The 17,565-nt window shown below is 46.3% G+C and overlaps 1 protein-coding gene across 1 annotated transcript; it reads right to left on the reverse strand.

The window, feature by feature from the left end:
* Positions 1-579: 579 nt before the first annotated feature.
* On the reverse strand, positions 580-15,124 carry LOC307209075 (uncharacterized protein). Its single transcript, XM_079964172.1, has 4 exons — positions 14,883-15,124; positions 8,574-8,819; positions 8,333-8,457; positions 580-914 (listed from the first exon to the last, which is right to left on the reverse strand). Exons 1-4 carry the CDS (start codon positions 14,953-14,955, stop codon positions 900-902), a joined length of 459 nt encoding a protein of 152 aa, XP_079820298.1. The 5' UTR covers positions 14,956-15,124; the 3' UTR covers positions 580-899.
* Positions 15,125-17,565: the final 2,441 nt, after the last annotated feature.

A 17,565-nucleotide genomic window follows, 5' to 3' on the forward strand; every position in this document is an offset into this window, starting at 1 on the left:
GCCTATTTTATTAATTATATGACGCTGCCAGACACAGAACCTGCAATACCTCAGCTAATCTTGTCAAATAAAAGTTCCCTTCCCTGGAGGATACAACTGAGGTGACAGCAGCAAATTACAGAACAAACAGCAGCTTGAGGCTTTGTGTGGGCTGGGAAGCGTGCTGTGCAGTCAGCAAGTCTGTGTAGCAATGAAGCACTGGGAATGAGAAGTGGTGGTGCTTACTATTAGACACATTATAGGTGCCTACTTTTGCATATATCAGCACTTGCAGAACAGGATAGCAGTGAGTCATAATTGCTTAATGGGTTTTCTTTATGATCTATAGATAATCCCTATTGCCACCTTCTGCAGTCAAAGAAGTGCAAGTTTCCCCATGGAATTGGATTCCACAATTGCACACCGAAGTCTCATGTTTGTGTTTGGTGATTCCCCCAATGTTTTGCAGAATTTTGTGGCAAAGGAAATAGTACCCCAAGTGGTAACTGGAACATCTCACCCATCAGGGGATCGTTAGCATGCGACTATGTAACTTCATTACATTTTTAGGCTGAGAAAACCAAGACAATGCAAAAGATATTTGATAGAAATAGCTTGTGTGTCTTATTTTTTTTTCCACATTTGAAAACATTGGTGCTCCGCAACATTGCTTTAAAGTCTCTCTGTACTTGAGTTAAGGTCTGGCGCTTGAGTTAGGAGTTGGGAAGACTTAAGATTGAGTTATGGAACTTCTGGTTCCAGTTTAAGGATGCTCAAATGATGACGGGTGGATCTTCTGGGGATCACACTTGCCACAGGATCTGGTTGCAGCACCCCTGAACAAGTGTAACAGCAGTTCCTTGTTTATTCTCTTGAATAAGGAAGGTACAAGGAAGAGGAGCTGAAACGTGGATTTTGGCTTAGAAATTATTTCTCTGCAATTAAAGAAAAAGAGGTATTCTTGTTAGCAAAGAGGAAGAAGGATAACAAGAGTTCCAGAAAAAACAACAAGCCCAACTCAGGAAATAGTGTCCACTTAAGCATTTTTAAAAAATCATCAAGCATAATATATATTCACCTGTCAGCTTCATGAAGTCACTCATCAAATGAAGTCACTCATTCAAAGTGAGTAATTAATTGGTTCTACTCCCAACTCATCAAGGATTCATGGCTCACATTTCCTACACTGCCAAGTTTCAACTCAGACTGTTGAACCATTTTTCTAATTGCCAGTAAGTACAGTGGTACCTCTGGTTGCGAACGGGAACTGTTCCGGAGGCCCGTTCGCAACATGAAAAGAGCACAACCCGCAGTGGCGTGTCTGCGCACGTGCGGGTTGTGATTCGCCTTTTCTGTGCATACACGTGACATCATTTTGTGCGTCTGCGCATGCGCGAGTGGCGAAACCCGGAAGTAACCCTTTCCGGTACTTCCGGGTTGCTGTGGGACGTATCCTGAAAGAATGTAACTGTTGGAATTCAGGCTCGGTCAGAGGTATGTGCCTATCTCTCCAGGCACCGGCTGAATTCTTTTGACCTCCCTCCGGCGACTCCCGGCAGGAAAAACACTCGAGGTCCGTTCCGGCGATTTTCCTCAGGCTGTGAGAAAAACACACCAACTGCTTCTCCTTTTTTTTTTTTTTTAATAATATTTTTATTAAATTTTCACATTTTATAAAGACAAACATACACACACAAAGACAAAGACAACACGTATAAAATTTCATAACCTTACTTTCCTAACCCCAGTTCTTGACCTCCCCCCACCCCCCCTTCATACATCCTAGTTCAATTACATTAACTCAGCAAATTCAAATCTCTCATCCATTACATATTATTACTATATCTATATATATATGTTTTTTTTTTTATTTATAAAAAAGACCTTTACTTGGCCAGATTTTACTTATCCAATTTTCTTATAAAACATTAAAACCTTTTCTAAGGTCGTCTCGAGTTCCTTCCACGAATTTCCCTTTAGTCTTAAAAATAGGTCATAATAGTCAAACACAAAAGTTATAAAGATTTAAAAACAAGTTCTCTTCCCCCCCCCCCAGCCCCGGTTTCTGTCCCTTCCAAATGTCCCCCCATCCATAACAACAGTTTTTAGCCTGGGTTCCTCACATCTGAGGCCTTTAAGTCCTTATCAGTCTCTCTTTGCCGATCTTGTTGGTAACCCTCCTCATTGGTCCTCAGGTTTCGGGGAAATTTCAGCTCAGTCTCATCAAAATTTCTTCCATCCAAAGTACTTGACACCAGCTGCTGCAGAAGATCAACCAGTCCATACTCAAATAGGAAGCCCCGGTCATATTTCTTATATCTTTTAAAATCAGGTGTTCCAGATGTTCCAGGGGCTTCCTCCCTCCTCTTTCGCATCTTTCGCAGATTTGTAATCCAAGGGTCTTCTTCTTTGTATTCTAGCAATGAAGGCTTGTGGTTGGTAGTCTCCATCTGTGCTAGCCCTTGCTCGCTCTCCCCCTGTTCCAAAGTTATCTCTTCTGATTCAGCCGCAGATTTTTCCCCAGTCAAATCCATTGTACCTTCAGCAGAGTCATTTATTTTAGAGTTCAAGGTTATGAGTTGTTTACTCATGACCATAGTCTGCTCCTCCAGTTTTCCCACAAGAAAAAACATTCTTTCTAGCTCTGCCTGTAGTTTTCCATCTGCAGCCATTGCAATGTTTCAATGTTTCCCCTAGGGGGATTCTAGTTACTTAGTAATCTTTTCCAATAGTCCTTTACTTTGTTATTTCCCTACTTTGTTTCCAACCACTTTAGTTCGAATGTAACAAATTAAGTCCAAAAAGTGTTAAATAATAGAGTTTTTCACTTTCGCTGCCCGTTTGACAGCTCCTTTGACAGCTGTCAAACTCCTCGTTCCTTATTCTCCAGCTCACATAAAAGGACACCCCCGGGTCTGGGGGGGTTCAAACAAAAACTTCTAAAAAATCACTCTTACTCTCCAGCACACATCTTCTTCTGCCAAATTCATGCAAATCTTATCTTTTACAGAACACCAAGGAAAGAACTCTCCACCTTAGTTCTCCGATCTTTGCTTTAAATTTTCTGTAGGCAAGGGGGGTGCGGACTTCCCTTTAGCACATCCCCCGATCGTGCCGAATTCAAGGATAAGCTTTTTAAAGTCCAAATTCCAATCTACTCACGGATTAATTAGAGTCCAAATTTCAGGGAAGAAAGTCAGCGGTCTCCGGCCATGGCTCGCGGCTTCGCTCCACTGCAGTAGCGGTCTACTCACAGCACCACGCCACTCCCCGTACCCTCTCCGCAGCCTTTAAAAAGGCTCTTCGTGGGTCGGGGGGGCGCTTTAGGTGCCCGCCGAGTCACCAGGTCCGCAGGCTTCCGCGCCTGCGGTTTCTAAGGGTCCCCGCGTCGCCGTCGCGGTGAGACCCGTTTGCAATGGAGCCGATTCCCTCCGGAGCTCGGAGGGAATCCGCCATTACTCGGATCGCGCTAACCCGGAAGTCCAACTGCTTCTCCTTCTCCCTGCTCTCCAGCATATCCCCAGGGAGGGGAATCAGACTCAGACAGAAATGAATCTACATTGCTTTTATTCCTGTCTTTACTTCAGTACAGAGAAAACATGTCTGCTCTCTTCAACAAACAGAGAGAAACTCCAAACTCCACCCATGTACATCCTGTACAGGTCATATGACACACACACTGAGCTAACATCCGGTGCTCAGTACAGAATGGACTGCCCCTTTGTTTCCATGGCAACAGTCACATACTTCCTGTTTGGCTTTCCAGCCACAAGCAGCAGACTTGGCTGCTATAGCCTTTGCTTGCTGCTGCATTGCTGCTTTAGAATAACATACTCCCCCTAAAGTATCAATGCGTGCTGCGAGCAAAGCGTCATCCAGAGAAGAAAACAAACAGTTGTTATATTTATAACACTCCCCTGTTGTTTCAGTTCCACCCTTGGAACTACCCGCCATTGGTTTTACCAATGTACCTCTCTGGTTGTGTGACCTCCAAGGAATGAGTGCTTCTGCATTACCTTGGTTAGCAACTCTCTGTTGTGCCTTTGTCTCTGACTCAGACACAGCTTCAATTTGACCTTGGTCGTTTACAACAGCAACACATGCAATAGCTTGGTTGGCAAACTCTTTTGAATACCTCTTGGGTGGTACACCCTTCGTTGCTCTCTCAGACCTACGTAAGAGGTGCTGCTCTCCCTTGCTTTCTGGTTCAGCCTCTGAACTCTCTGAAGAACCAGTACTAAGCTTAATCAGTGGTTCATCCTCCTCTTCTGAGGGTCTAGTCATTACGTGAGATTTCCTCTCAATGACTGTGACAACTGAGCTGTCTGAGCTATCGCTGTCATCATCAGTACTACTGAACTCAATAAGATCAAACTCATCATCATCATCATCAGAATCATCATCATCACCTGTGGGAAATGTGTGAACAATCACTCGCTCCTGTTCAGGAGCACTCTCTAGAAGCGGACGTAACATGAGGTATGACTGTAAGTACATTTCTTCTCCAAAACTCTGAAATAAGTCAGGAATCCTGATCCTTCCAGCCAAATTAGATGTGTTGTTAAATACATTATATTTAATGTGCCATGTTAAATACATTGTATTTAATGAGCAAGTACAAATAGCAGCTTCTGGGAGGAGACCATAATTATAGCATCAAACTGGGAGGGGTACCTAGAGGTGGAGCTAGCTGCTCCGGCACCCGGAGCGGTGCCCATGGGGGCGGAGCGAGCTGCCAGGGGTGGTGGCGGAGTGAGCTGCCCATGGCAGGCTGCTTCCTGGGTGGTGGTGGGGAGGGAGCTACGATGCTTTGCCAGCAGCCTTCCTCCCTTCCCTCTTCATTTTGACAGCTTTGGGGAGGCTTCCCCCCAGGAAGCAACCCATGAGCGGGGGCGGGGGGGGGGCAACGGTGCACCGCCTGCCCGCCCATGACTCCCAAGCCTCCCCCGAGCTGTCAAAACAAAGGAGGAAGGGGGGAAGGCTGCCGGCAAGGGGGCGCAGCTCCGCCCTGTCAGCATCGCCCTTGAACCAGCGTCACCAACTGGACTCATCCACTTCAACCCCGACTGGGCTAGGCGAGCTGGGGTAGCACTTCCAGAGACCACCTTCTGCACAGGAACAGGTCAAAGTGCTGTGGACTCACAGCTTAGAGTTGTGAGCACCAGATTCACTTCCACAATACAGTCGTCGCACAGCAGAGTATAGCAGAGTCTAGCAGTGTATAAACGACTCAGAGAGCAGCTCTGTAGAATATCTTCTTTTATTCTAAAACTACAACTATAATACAAAACTATATACAGAGCTAAATAGGTCTAAGCATAAATGAATGCTGCACTGAGTGTCTGCAGCTGCTGGAGCTGAATAAGTAGAAAGCAGAACACTGCTCCTCCTCTCTGGAGAATCAGCAGACTTGTCAGGAGATTCTTGGATATGGGAGGGGTGAAATCTCCTCATGCCCCTTCCCCTGACGGGTTGGGGTAGGCTTAGGAGTTGCGGGTGGGCGGTGCGCCGAATGTCACCCCCCTCAGTGATGACACCCAGTGCGCACCGCCCCCACCGCCACAGAAGAAGAATGCCACAGAAGAAGAAGAAGAAGAAGAAGAAGAAGAAGAAGAAGATAATAATAATAATAATAATAATAATAATAATAATAATAATAATAATTTATTTATACCCCACCCATCTGGCTGGGTTTCCCCAGCCACTCTGGACGGCTTCCAACTGAATATTAAAAACAATACAGCATCAGACATTAAAAACTTCCCTAAACAGGGCCGCCCTCAGTTGTCTTTTAAAAGTAAAATAGTTATTTATTGCCTTGACATCTGCTGGGAGGGCATTCCACAGGGCAGGTGCCACTACTAAGAAGGCCCTCTGCCTGGTACACTGTTACCTCACTTTTTTCGCGGTGAGGGAACCACCAGAAGGCCCTCGGCGCTGGACCTCAGTGTCTGGGCTGGATGATGTGGGTGGAGCGCTCCTTCAGGTATACAGGACCGAGGCCGTTTAGGGCTTTAAAGGTCAGCACCAACACTTTGAACTGTGCTCGGAAACGTACTGGGAGCCAATGACGATAGAATCGGGATTCAATATGACCTTAACAGATTGGAGAACAGCGTCCAAACTAACAAAATGAATTTCAGTAGGGACAAATGTAAGCTTCTGCACTAAGGCAGGATGAACCAGATGCACAGATATAAGATGGGGGACACCTAGATTGCCACTAGTACATGTGAAAAGGATCTAGGGGTCTTGGTAGACCAAAAGCTTAACATGGGCTTAAGTATAGTGTCCAGATCAAGGGAAATAATAGTCATGCTCTATTCTGCCTTGGTCAGACCACACATGAAACACTGTGTTCCGTTCTGGGCACCACCATATAATACTGACGAGCTGGAATGTGTGCAGAGGAAGGTGACCAAGATGATCAAAGATCTGGGAATCAAGAGGAGACTTAGAGGAGACTTTATAGCCACCTTCAGATATCTACAGGGCTGTCACATGGAAGAAGGAGCAAGCTTGTATTCTCCTGTTCTGGAGAGTAGGCCCCAACCAATGGATTCAAGTTACAAGAAAAGATAGTAAGAGCTATTTAATGGTAAAAAGGACTCTGTTGTGAGGTCCTGGACTCTCCTTCCTCAGAGGTTTATAAGCAGAGGTTGGATGGCCATCTGTCATGGATGCTTTAGCTGAAATTCCTGCATTGCAGGGGATTAGATAACCCTCAGGGTCCTTTCGAACTCTACAATTCTGTGATTCTGTGACTGGGATCACAACAGATGGAGAGGGCATTTAACCCCTTTCTTCCTTGCTGTTGTTCTGCTGAAGACGTTATTTGCACTGCATTAGGTGAGATGTACAAAATTACGACTGGGATCTACTTCTTTAAAAACAAGAACTCATTAGTGGCCTCATGTGGATGATCAAGGAAGTGGCATAGGTGGGGGGGGGGGAGAGAGCATGTTTAACTCTTTCCTCTCATGCTCTTTCTCCAGTCTAATTTCTACACCTCTCCAATGCTGTTAACTTCCTCCTGCAGTTGATACATGCTCTATGCCTCTTTCTCCAAAGTCGAACAAATGGCAGATTCTGTGAAGGGTGGGAGAGGAAAGGAAGAGGGGGCAGGATATAAAGGATGAATACCCTTTCCATTAGTGCCGCTTCCCCAATCTTTGTGGCTGCTAATAAGTAGGTGTTTTTTTTAAAAAAAAAATTCTATAAACAACTCACATCTATTTTGCTCTGCAGGCGGTGTTGTGGGTTAAACCGCAGAGCCTAGGACTTGCCGATCAGAAGGTCGGCGGTTCAAATCCCCGCAACGGGGTGAGCTCCCATTGCTCGGTCCCTGCTCCTGCCAACCTAGCAATTCGAAAGCACAAAGTGCAAGTAGATAAATAGGTACCACTCTGGTGGGAAGGTAAACGGCGTTTCCGTGCGCCGCTCTGGTTCACCAGAAGCGGCTTCGTCATGCTGGCCACATGACCCGGAAGCTGTACGCCGGCTCCCTCGACCAATAAAGCGAGATGAGCGCCGCAACCCCAGAGTCGGCCACGACTGGACCTAATGGTCAGGGGTCCCTTTACCTTTACTTTTATCTGCGAACAAAATGATATATGCTGCGACAATCTCTCCTTGTTGCCACTGTACACTATTTTAGCAAGCATCTAGCTGGCTTAGCACATGGCATTAGGGCCAGTCATAGAACTGCAGAGTTGGAAGAGACCCTGAGAATAATCTAGTCCAGAGGTGGCCAACTCCCAAGAGACTGCGATCCACTTTCAGAATTAAAATCTGGCAGTGATCTACCCCCATTTTTTAGGGGTTCAGCTCAAAGTTGAGCTTTCTTTCGGAGGAGGAAAGCCCCGTTTTTGGGGGGTTAAGGTGCAGGCTTTCTGGGTGAGGGGAGTTCTGTTGGGGGGGGGGAGGAAGGCAAGGGAGGTTGGGGTTAAGTCCCTCACAAAAACATCTCTGTGGATGAAAACAGCCACACAGAGGGAGCTCTGTCTTCCCTTCCTGAATTCAAACAGCAATGGAAGCTGGGATGAGGTCGGCGCAGGAGACAGATTTAACAGCGCAGAGGAAAGGGAGCCAGAGATCGACCGCGATCTACCAAAACACCATGGGGATCTACCAGTAGATCACAATCGACCTGTTGGACATCCCTGATCTAGACCAACAGGATCAAACCTGCAACCTTTGCGTGATCAGCACTTAACCAGCTGAGCTACCAGGGAGCCGCTGTGTTGAAAAGTGCCAGTGTCTTGCCAGCATCTTAATCACTTGAATCCTGGCTCTGATTATGTCATTGGCCCATCTCCCAACGATATGATGAAAGCTGCCATGCCCGCCTTACTCTGCAGAAGAAGAAGAAGCATCCAATGAAGCCTGCTGTGATAGTTGCAGTCACTGCTAAAGAGATCAGAATGACCCCCCAGAACGTCAACGGTTGATCTTCTGGACTCTGTGTCATCTCTGTTCCTGAGACGAAAGAAGGCGACGGAGAGGGTGTTAGAAAGGGGCCGACAGAAGGTGGCCTTCAAAAGGTGAGCTTGGGAAGGAATCGAAGAACATAAGTTTAGTAGGCCTATCCATACCTGGTGTGGCAATATCAGTTTCAACATGGGCTCCTGCTGATGTGGTGATGCTCATTAGCAGTACAGCTTCGTTGCTTGCGTCTGATGGCTGGTTGCCATGAGTTACCGTGGATGAAGCTGTGGTAGCAAGAGATGTCCCGGTGGTGTTGGCAGTGTTAACTGGCAGAATGGTGCTGTTGGTCACTGGTGCAGCTGGTGGGCTTGTGGTTCCTGTGGTGATGTTGCCTGAGGTGCCAACACCAGTGGCTGGCAAGTGAGGAGAAAAATGAAACTCCTAAGAACATGGGGAGCTTCCTGGATCAGCCCAATGACCTATCTAGTCCAGCATCCTGTTCTCACAGTGGCCACCCAGAGACACATGGAAAACCCTCCGAGCACAAGCGCCCTCTCCCCTCCCGTGGTTTCCTGCAGCTGCTGTTCAGGAGCATTAATCCCTTCTACTTCCCTCTTTAGGGAAGTTTTTAATGACCAATGTTTTAATGTATTTTTAAACTTTTGTTGGAAGCTCCCTGGAGTAGCTGGGGAAACCAACCAGATGGGCAGGGTAGGAATAATAAATTATTATTATTATTACAGTGGTACCTCGGGTTAAGTACTTAATTCGTTCCGGAGGTCTGTTCTTAACCTGAAACTGTTCTTAACCTGAAGCACCACTTTAGCTAATGGGGCCTCCTGCTGCTGCCGCGCCGCCAGAGCACAATTTCTGTTCTCATCCTGAGGTAAAGTTCTTTAGCCCCAAAAAGCTCATGCCATAAGGAATTTGTTAGGATGCTTCCAGATCAGTGTTTAACATGGGAATGGTACTGCTTGTGAATGCGGGTCTCATCCTTTCTTTCTATTTGCCCAGCATTTTGTTGACATAAAAATGTCAGCCTTTATTTCCCCCATCCAATTTAATGCCTGTTCAACCTTTCTGGCAGTACAGTGGTACCTCAGGTTAAGTTCTTAATTCGTTCCGGAGGTCCGTTCTTAACCTGAAACTGTTCTTAACCTGAAGCACCACTTTAGCTAATGGGGCCTCCTGCTGCTGCCGCGCCGCCAGAGCACAATTTCTGTTCTCATCCTGAGGTAAAGTTCTTAATCTGAGGAGTCTGTAACCTGAAGCGTATGTAACCTGAAGCGTATGTAACCCGAGGCACCACTGTATTATTATTATTATTATTATTATTATTATTATTATTATTAAGAAAGGGGAATCCAGGCAAATAATTATTAAGCCAGTAAATCACCCTACTCTTTTGTAAATATCCTCTCCTCCCCTTGCAAGGTCATGACCCAAAATATACTATTTACAACTAATTTTTGTGACATCACAAGTGGTGGTGGACCTACATTTTGGGGGGCCCTGAAGGCTGAACTGTTATGGAGCCCCCCCCTTGGCACCCAGAAATGAGGTCTGGGTGACTCTTGTTATCTTCTTCAATGGGGTTGTTCTATTACAGATCACCAGACCTCTGCAACATCTGTGACTCTCAGACCTTGGGACTGTTGAAAGATAGACAACCAAAAATTAATCAATTTGACTCGCGTGACTCAAATTGGTTTTACTAGGCCCATTTTTTTAAAGCAATGTGGACTAAATTTGCTTCTGGGTCTCTCCAAGATGAGGGGCCCTGGAAATTTGAGCTTCACTAGTATCATAGCAGATTTGCTCCCGATAGCAAGATGTTAACAGAACCTGAGCTTATAGGAGCTTCTGGTTAATGCTGTAATCTTAGAACTTTAAACACTGGTTGAATTCAGAGGAGGGTATATGCTTAAGTCCAGTGGAGTCCATTTAGTTGTTGCAGATGCTTGATCTCCTTCATGAACCATGGCAACATCTTTCCCAGGAGCCCTTGCAGTTCACACTTGGCACCAGGTAAGCACAGTTCAGAAGGCACTCTGACCATAAGCCATCTTGAAGGTGGCAGGGGTGGTGAAACCTTAAGTCTTCAGCAGGTTCAGTCATGCTGAGAGTCACACTTGTTAGCCGTGCTGTTCTTCCACTTGAGTTGTGTTTCCACTGGGATGTGTTTTCATTGAATCATAGAATCATAGAATCATAGAGTTGGAAGAGACCACAAGGGCCATCGAGTCCAACCCCCTGCCAAGCAGGAAACACCATCAGAGCACTCCTGACATATGGTTGTCAAGCCTCTGCTTAAAGACCTCCAAAGAAGGAGACTCCACCACACTCCTTGGCAGCAAATTCCACTGTCGAACAGCTCTTACTGTCAGGAAGTTCTTCCTAATGTTTAGTTGGAATCTTCTTTCTTGTAGTTTGGAACCATTGCTCTGTGTCTGCTTCTCTGGTGCAGCAGAAAACAACCTTTCTCCCTCCTCTATGTGACATCCTTTTATATATTTGAACATGGCTATCATATCACCCCTTAACCTCCTCTTCTCCAGGCTAAACATGCCCAGCTCCCTTAGCCGTTCCTCATAAGGCATCGTTTCCAGGCCTTTGACCATTTTGGTTGCCCTCCTCTGGACACGTTCCAGTTTGTCAATGTCCTTCTTGAACTGTGGTGCCCAGAACTGGACACAGTACTCCAGGTGAGGTCTGACCAGAGCAGAATACAGTGGCACTATTACTTCCCTTGATCTAGATGCTATACTCCTATTGATACAGCCCAGAATTGCATTGGCTTTTTTAGCTTTTTTAGCTGTTTTGGTAGGCCTCATCTTTTCAGCGGGTGCAATTGTGTTCTTGGTGGCTCCTGATGTGCTACCACTCCGAGCCACTAGGGGCAGCATAGTGCTGACAGATGTATTTGTACTGGTGGCTGATAATGGGAGAGAACTGTCAAACCTAATTCATACATTACACAGTACTCAAATAATGGGGTGCAGGGAGGTGTGAAATCCCTCTGTAAAATCCACAAATCTTGGATTCTTTTTGTGGGGCTATTTTCTTCAGGTGAGAGTCACATACCAGCAAATTCAGGTTGCGGAAGCTGATTTTGAGCTCCTGAGCAACAAACCAATTTCACTCCCTAAAATGGCCTTTTTTAAGAGATACGAAATGTGACGGGAAAGATGCACTGGGAAGTATGGGACAGCACTTGCTTGACGCAGCATCGTGTAACCTTTCCACAAAACAAGCCATAAATAGTTGACATCGTTATTCCTGTGGGATGTAACATAAACAGTCAAGTACAACACTTCCTGTTTGCCTAGAGTGGACACACAGGGGGATGTTACTCCAGCCGGGAGGACTTCCTGTCACACCTGGACATCCACCCCCTGCATGTGACCAGGTAGATGAGCGTGAGCCTGTGAGGCCCAATAAAAGGGCCAGTCATACAGCCATCTTTCCCCTTCTTCTTCACATTATTCCATCTTGATGTACCATATTTTTCGCTCTATAAGATGCACCAGACCATAAAACGCAACTAGTTTTTGGAGGAGGAAAACAAGAAAAAAAATATTCTGAATCTCAGTAGCCAGAACAGCAAGAGGGATCGCTGTGCAGTGAAAGCAGCAATCCCTCTTGCTGTTCTGGCTTCTGGGATAGCTGCGCAGCTTGCATTCGCTCCATAAGACGTACACACATTTCCCCTTACTTTTTAGGAGGGAAAAAGTGAGTCTTATAGAGCAAAAAATACGGTATTTGGCTGTCTGCTGGCTCTCAGCCAGCAGCACATGGGCTCATTTCCCAACATGAACCCACTCTCTTTTTTGTAACTACAAACTAAAGCCTGCCTTCAGGGAACCTACTATGAACTGAACGTAAGTAAACTTCTTATCATTACTTTAAGAAAAGACTGTTGCGTCTTTATTCTTTTTAAAAGGGATCACAGGGGAATTTACCAGGATCCAAACTGGACAAGCCAGATTGAATTGCTTAAGTAAACAGATTCAAACGAATCTACCAACTACGGTAGCTTCCTGCTGTATACTGGGGAATGTACTCACTTACTGACACTATCGTGAGTGAGGTAGTATAATATTTACACAATATATCCTCTCCTACTATCCACAGCATTCCCACCATTCCTGCACTGCAGGGGGTTGGACTACAGGAGCCTTGGGGTCCCTTCAAACTCTAAAATTCTATTATTCTATGGTCATTGACTCTCTGCTTGGCAAGCCAGCCAGTGGTAGCAACCTTGTGATAATGGCAGTGGGGAGGTAGGCCAGCCCTCACCAACATGGTGCCCTCCAGATGTTCTGAACTACAACTCCCATCAATATCAATATTAGAGAGTATAATGTGGTGTAGTGGTTAAGAGCGGTGGACTCGTAATCTGGTGAACCGGGTTCGCGTCTCCGCTCCTCCACATGCAGCTGCTGGGTGACCTTGGGCTAGTCACACTTCTCTGAAGTCTCTCAGCCCCACGCACCTCACAGAGTGTTTGTTGTGGGGGAGGAAGGGAAAGGAGAATGTTAGCCGCTTTGAGACTCCTGAAGGGGAGTGAAAGGCGGGATAGCAAATCCAAACTCTTCTTCTTCTTCTTATCTGGAGAGCACCACGTTGACAAAGCCTGAGGTGGACTCAGTGAGGGAAGAGAGGCAGCCCAAGGGCAAGCCAGAGCAGATAGTGACTCTGATGGTGCAGACAAGTACTTTCTTCATCCCCGTGTCTCCCTTTTTCAGCTTGTTCTTCTTGGCCTTAGTCCTGGCTTTCAAAGCAGGCTTGAACTCTGTTTCAACTCTTGCCTTTATTCACGTCAGTCACCCTTCCCGTAAGAAAAGAATCTTATTGCAGACACAAGGGCTTGTTTTTTTTTTGCAGTGACAGTTTCTCCTTGACAGATGAGCTTTCCCCCATCCCAACCCAAACAAACTGGTTTTCAATCTACCTCTGTAAAAAAACAAACCATACATGTGCTAGCATCGCCTCACACGACACTGACATCTAGTAGCCAACTTTTGCTGGCTCTTTGGGCTCAAACCCCATGGTCATAGCTGCCAACTTTTCCCTTTTCTTGTGAGGAATCCTATTCGGAATAAGGGAATTTCCCTTAAAAAAAGGGAAACCTTGATAGCTATGCCAGTGGCTGGTCAGATTGTGTGCTGACATTTGGGGGGCTGACATCTCAAACTCTAAGCTTCCCCAATTCTCATGCCAGATATTAAGAATACCCAGTTCAGAGCACATTTAGTAGGGCCTCTTACTGTTCTTGTTAAATTTATAATCTGCCAAGACTACCTATCACCCTGGATAGCTGAGTTGGTTAGAGCGTGGTGCTGATAATGGCAAGTTTGCAGGTTCGATCCCTGCCTGAGACAGCTGCATATTCCTGAATTTCAGGGGGTTGGACTAGATGATCCTCAGGGTCCCGTCCAACTCTCTGATTCTACGATCTACTAACACAACTGGAGCTACAGGTACCACAAAGTGTGGTGTATCACTTTTATGAAGAAACTCCTCATTTAATCCCCACAAAGACCCTGTGGGTTGGTTAGGCTGAGGGGCAGCGGTATAGCCTGCAAGTGTCCCAGAAAACCAGGACACTCAATTTCCCCTGCCCCAGAAGATTTTGTCCTAAAAACGCTTTACTTTTCCAGATCTTGCATGGCGCCGCAAAATGTGTGGTCTGGGGCACTCTGAGAGCATGGCCATGAAAAGAAAGCATATGTTGGGAGCGCTGTGATGTCATCTGGGTCACATGACTCATGCTATATCACGGACGGGAATATACCTGCATCCCTGTTTGGGGACTCAACATGTCGGAGGGGATGCAATGGCTGTCCCAAAGTCAGCTAGTGAGTTTCTTATCTGGGTGGGGATTTGAAGAAGAAGAAGAAGAAGAGTTTGGATTTGATATCCCACCTTTCACTCCCTTTAAGGAGTCTCAAAGCGGCTAACATTCTCCTTTCCCTTCCTCCCCCACTACCAACACTCTGTGAGGTGAGTGAGGCTGAGAGACTTCAGAGAAGTGTGACTGGCCCAAGGTCACCCAGCAGCTGCATGTGGAGGAGCGGGGAAGCGAACCCGGTTCACCAGATTACGAGTCCACCGCTCTTAACCACTGCACCACACTGGCTCTTGAACCCTGTTCCCTCAGGTCCTAGTCCGACACTCTAACCACTACACCATGCTGATTGAGCATCTTTGATGTTTGTCCATCCCTTCTTCTGTGTAAGCATTGGACAAGCAAACCAGGACCAATAAACAGGTCATCTGAAGAAGCAGTTCCTCCAACCACCCTGGATGGACAGTGAGACACAGTGAGAATAACCTCCACATTTTATGGCATCACAGGAGCAACAGGAGCAGGAGCAGGAGGAGGGACCCTGCTCGCCCCCTACTCTTTTCTTTTCTTTTCTCCCTGACCGGTCAGATTGCTGACCACCACTAAGACGGCTCCAGTGGCCTACCTGCTAAGAAGATGGAGAAGAGCAGGAGGATCAGGTAATTGATCCCTGCTGCCAGAATCCCCAGCAGTTTCATCTTGCCGCTTTGCAGGGTGGACAGGAGCGAAGCTGCACGAATGTTTGGATCCAGATTCCTTGCTGAGGGAGGATAGCTGAGCTGCAGATCTCCTCCGTGCCTGTCTCTGTCTGCATACTTTCACCCTCTTGCCTTTACCGAGGTGCGGCTCCCTTGATGGGAAATTAAAAATAAAGTGTCCGGAACGCATTGCATCACCTTTGTGCTGGAGAGGTATGCATTTGCGGGGAGTGGAACCTAAGAATAGCAGCAGGTTTTCAGCGCTGTGACGGCCGAGCGACACCGAGATATGCTCCTCAGGCTCACTTTGAATCTGCGCGGAAGGTGGGCCGCAGTCAAGTTTCAGGAAGTCTGGAGCCAGGAGTGGCTTAAGGAGTGGAAAGTATGCCTTGAGCCCCATTCATTACTAATGTCCCATTGAAAATGAGAACGGCATGTAATTTTTTCTATGCTTCCTAATGTTTATCCCCTTCGTTGTATGCGCACTTTCTCCCCACCCTTGCAGCGAATTGTTTTATTACTCCTCCTTCAATATCTGGTAATTGAGTATACTTGGAAATAACCTGGGATAGGGACGCGGGTGGCGCTGTGGCTTAAACCACAGAGCCTAGGGCTTGCCGATCAGAAGATTGGTGGTTCGAATCCCCGTGATGAGGTGAGCTCCTGTTGTTTGCTCTCACCTCCTGCCAACCTATGAACACTTCTGCATGGAACCATTTCAAAGCACTCCTAGGAGGGGAAGTGGGGATCGCTGCCCCGCATTCACACTTTAATTTTGAGTAATCCATTAGCCTAAGGGTAAAGCAGTTGTTTTCTTTTTAAAATATAATTTTTATTAACAGGCCAATCAAATCACATCATTTCCAAATCACATTAATTCCGAATTATACAGCAAATTTTAAAATTTTGTTGGGGGTGCCCATACTCCAAGCTCCGAATGGTGGTCCAAACATCACTTATATTGCTGCTTTAATTAGACAGTTCTATCCAGTTCTGTCCAGATAGTCTCTTTCTTACTTTCTTCATCTTCTTGTTGTTATCGTATATTCCTTTCTTTGCAATCTCTGATAATCTTCACAAGCGGATTGGAGACAAACATCCTCTGTGTGGGTTTTACACTTCCCAAAAATCATATCACATAGGGACAGACACCATTCCACACCTCCGTAAAGAATTTATCCTCGGTCTGTCCATTAATTTTCCAGGCTTGCCAAATATATGCGAGGGCTCTGCCAGGTTTAGATCACATTCCATTCGTCATTCACATTCCGATAATCCTGGTCCTCCTCCCCCGTCTTTCTTAGACAAGCCTGTCTTGGCAAGACGCCATTTTAAACTGCATCATAAAAATTTCCTCCGTTCTCCGATATTTACCAGTCCTCTCTTTGATCCATAATTCACACCACACAGTTCTTGAGTTCCTGATTGTGATTCATAATATGCAACGATTCAACTTTCTGGGGTGGAGGGTTATTAATACTCACATAAGGCAAAGAAAAGAAAAGTTTTTTCCTCCACCCCCTTCCATTTCATTCCAAACATACCAGTCTCTTAATGGTGGTTCATCACTTGATTTATTTGTGACGCCCGTCGCTCCGGTCACAGAGATGCATTAATCAGCAGTCTTAACTCCCTTCCTTCGCTTGATGTATGTGCTTCAGCTTCTTTCCAATTATATATCTCCAATTATATTTTCGAGCTGAAGCGAACCAGAGCGCGATTGGAGAAAGCATCAGGAAGAGCCGACTTAACCGAGGGCTTGTGCCAAGTGACTGGCACCCCCTTCTTTTGATTCCGGGGGTGCATTATGGACACTGCTGGCAAGGCAGTCCCCCCATCTCCTTGGGGGGTTGGGAAGGTTGCCTACTTCCCATAGCACCCTCTTAATTACCTCGTGTGGGTCGGAGAGATGTTATTGTCAGCCATCTTCCAATGCGCCACCTGGTGGCCCCGCAGGGTAAAGCAGTTGTTGAGGGACACAGGTGGTGCTGTGGGTTAAACCACAGAGCCTAGGACTTGCTGATCAGAAGGTCGGCAGTTCGAATCCCTGTGACGGGGTGAGCTCCCGTTGCTCGGTCCCTGCTCCTGCCAACCTAGCAGTTCAAAAGCACATCAAAGTGTAAGTAGATAAATTGGTACCGCTCCGGAGGGAAGGTAAACAGCGTTTCCGTGTGCTGCTCTGGTTCGCCAGAAGTGGCTTAGTCATGCTGGCCACGTGACCCGGAAGCTGTACGCTGGCTCCCTCGGCCAATAAAGCGAGATAAGCGCCGCAACCCCAGAGTCGGTCACGACTGGACCTAATAGTCAGGGGTCCCTTTACCCTTTACCTATCTTTAGGGATAAATCCACTTTAAATGGGTTTATATACATGGAATTTGGCAGTTGATTGAGCTTTGCCTGCATCCGATCATCTCTTGCATTCAGCACGTGCTCATTTTCAGCCAACTGTTCATTGCTGGGATTGTTTTATTATTAAAAAGAAGCCTGGCTAATTGCATGCAAAATTATACACAGAACTGTATTAAAAATACATACTTCATATGCATAATATACATTAAAGGACAAATTCTGTGCAGTACTTCATTTCTGCAGCATAATTTTATAACTATA

The sequence above is a fragment of the Podarcis cretensis genome, assembly GCF_951804945.1.
Source record: "Podarcis cretensis genome assembly, chromosome: 2".
NCBI lineage: Eukaryota > Metazoa > Chordata > Lepidosauria > Squamata > Lacertidae > Podarcis > Podarcis cretensis.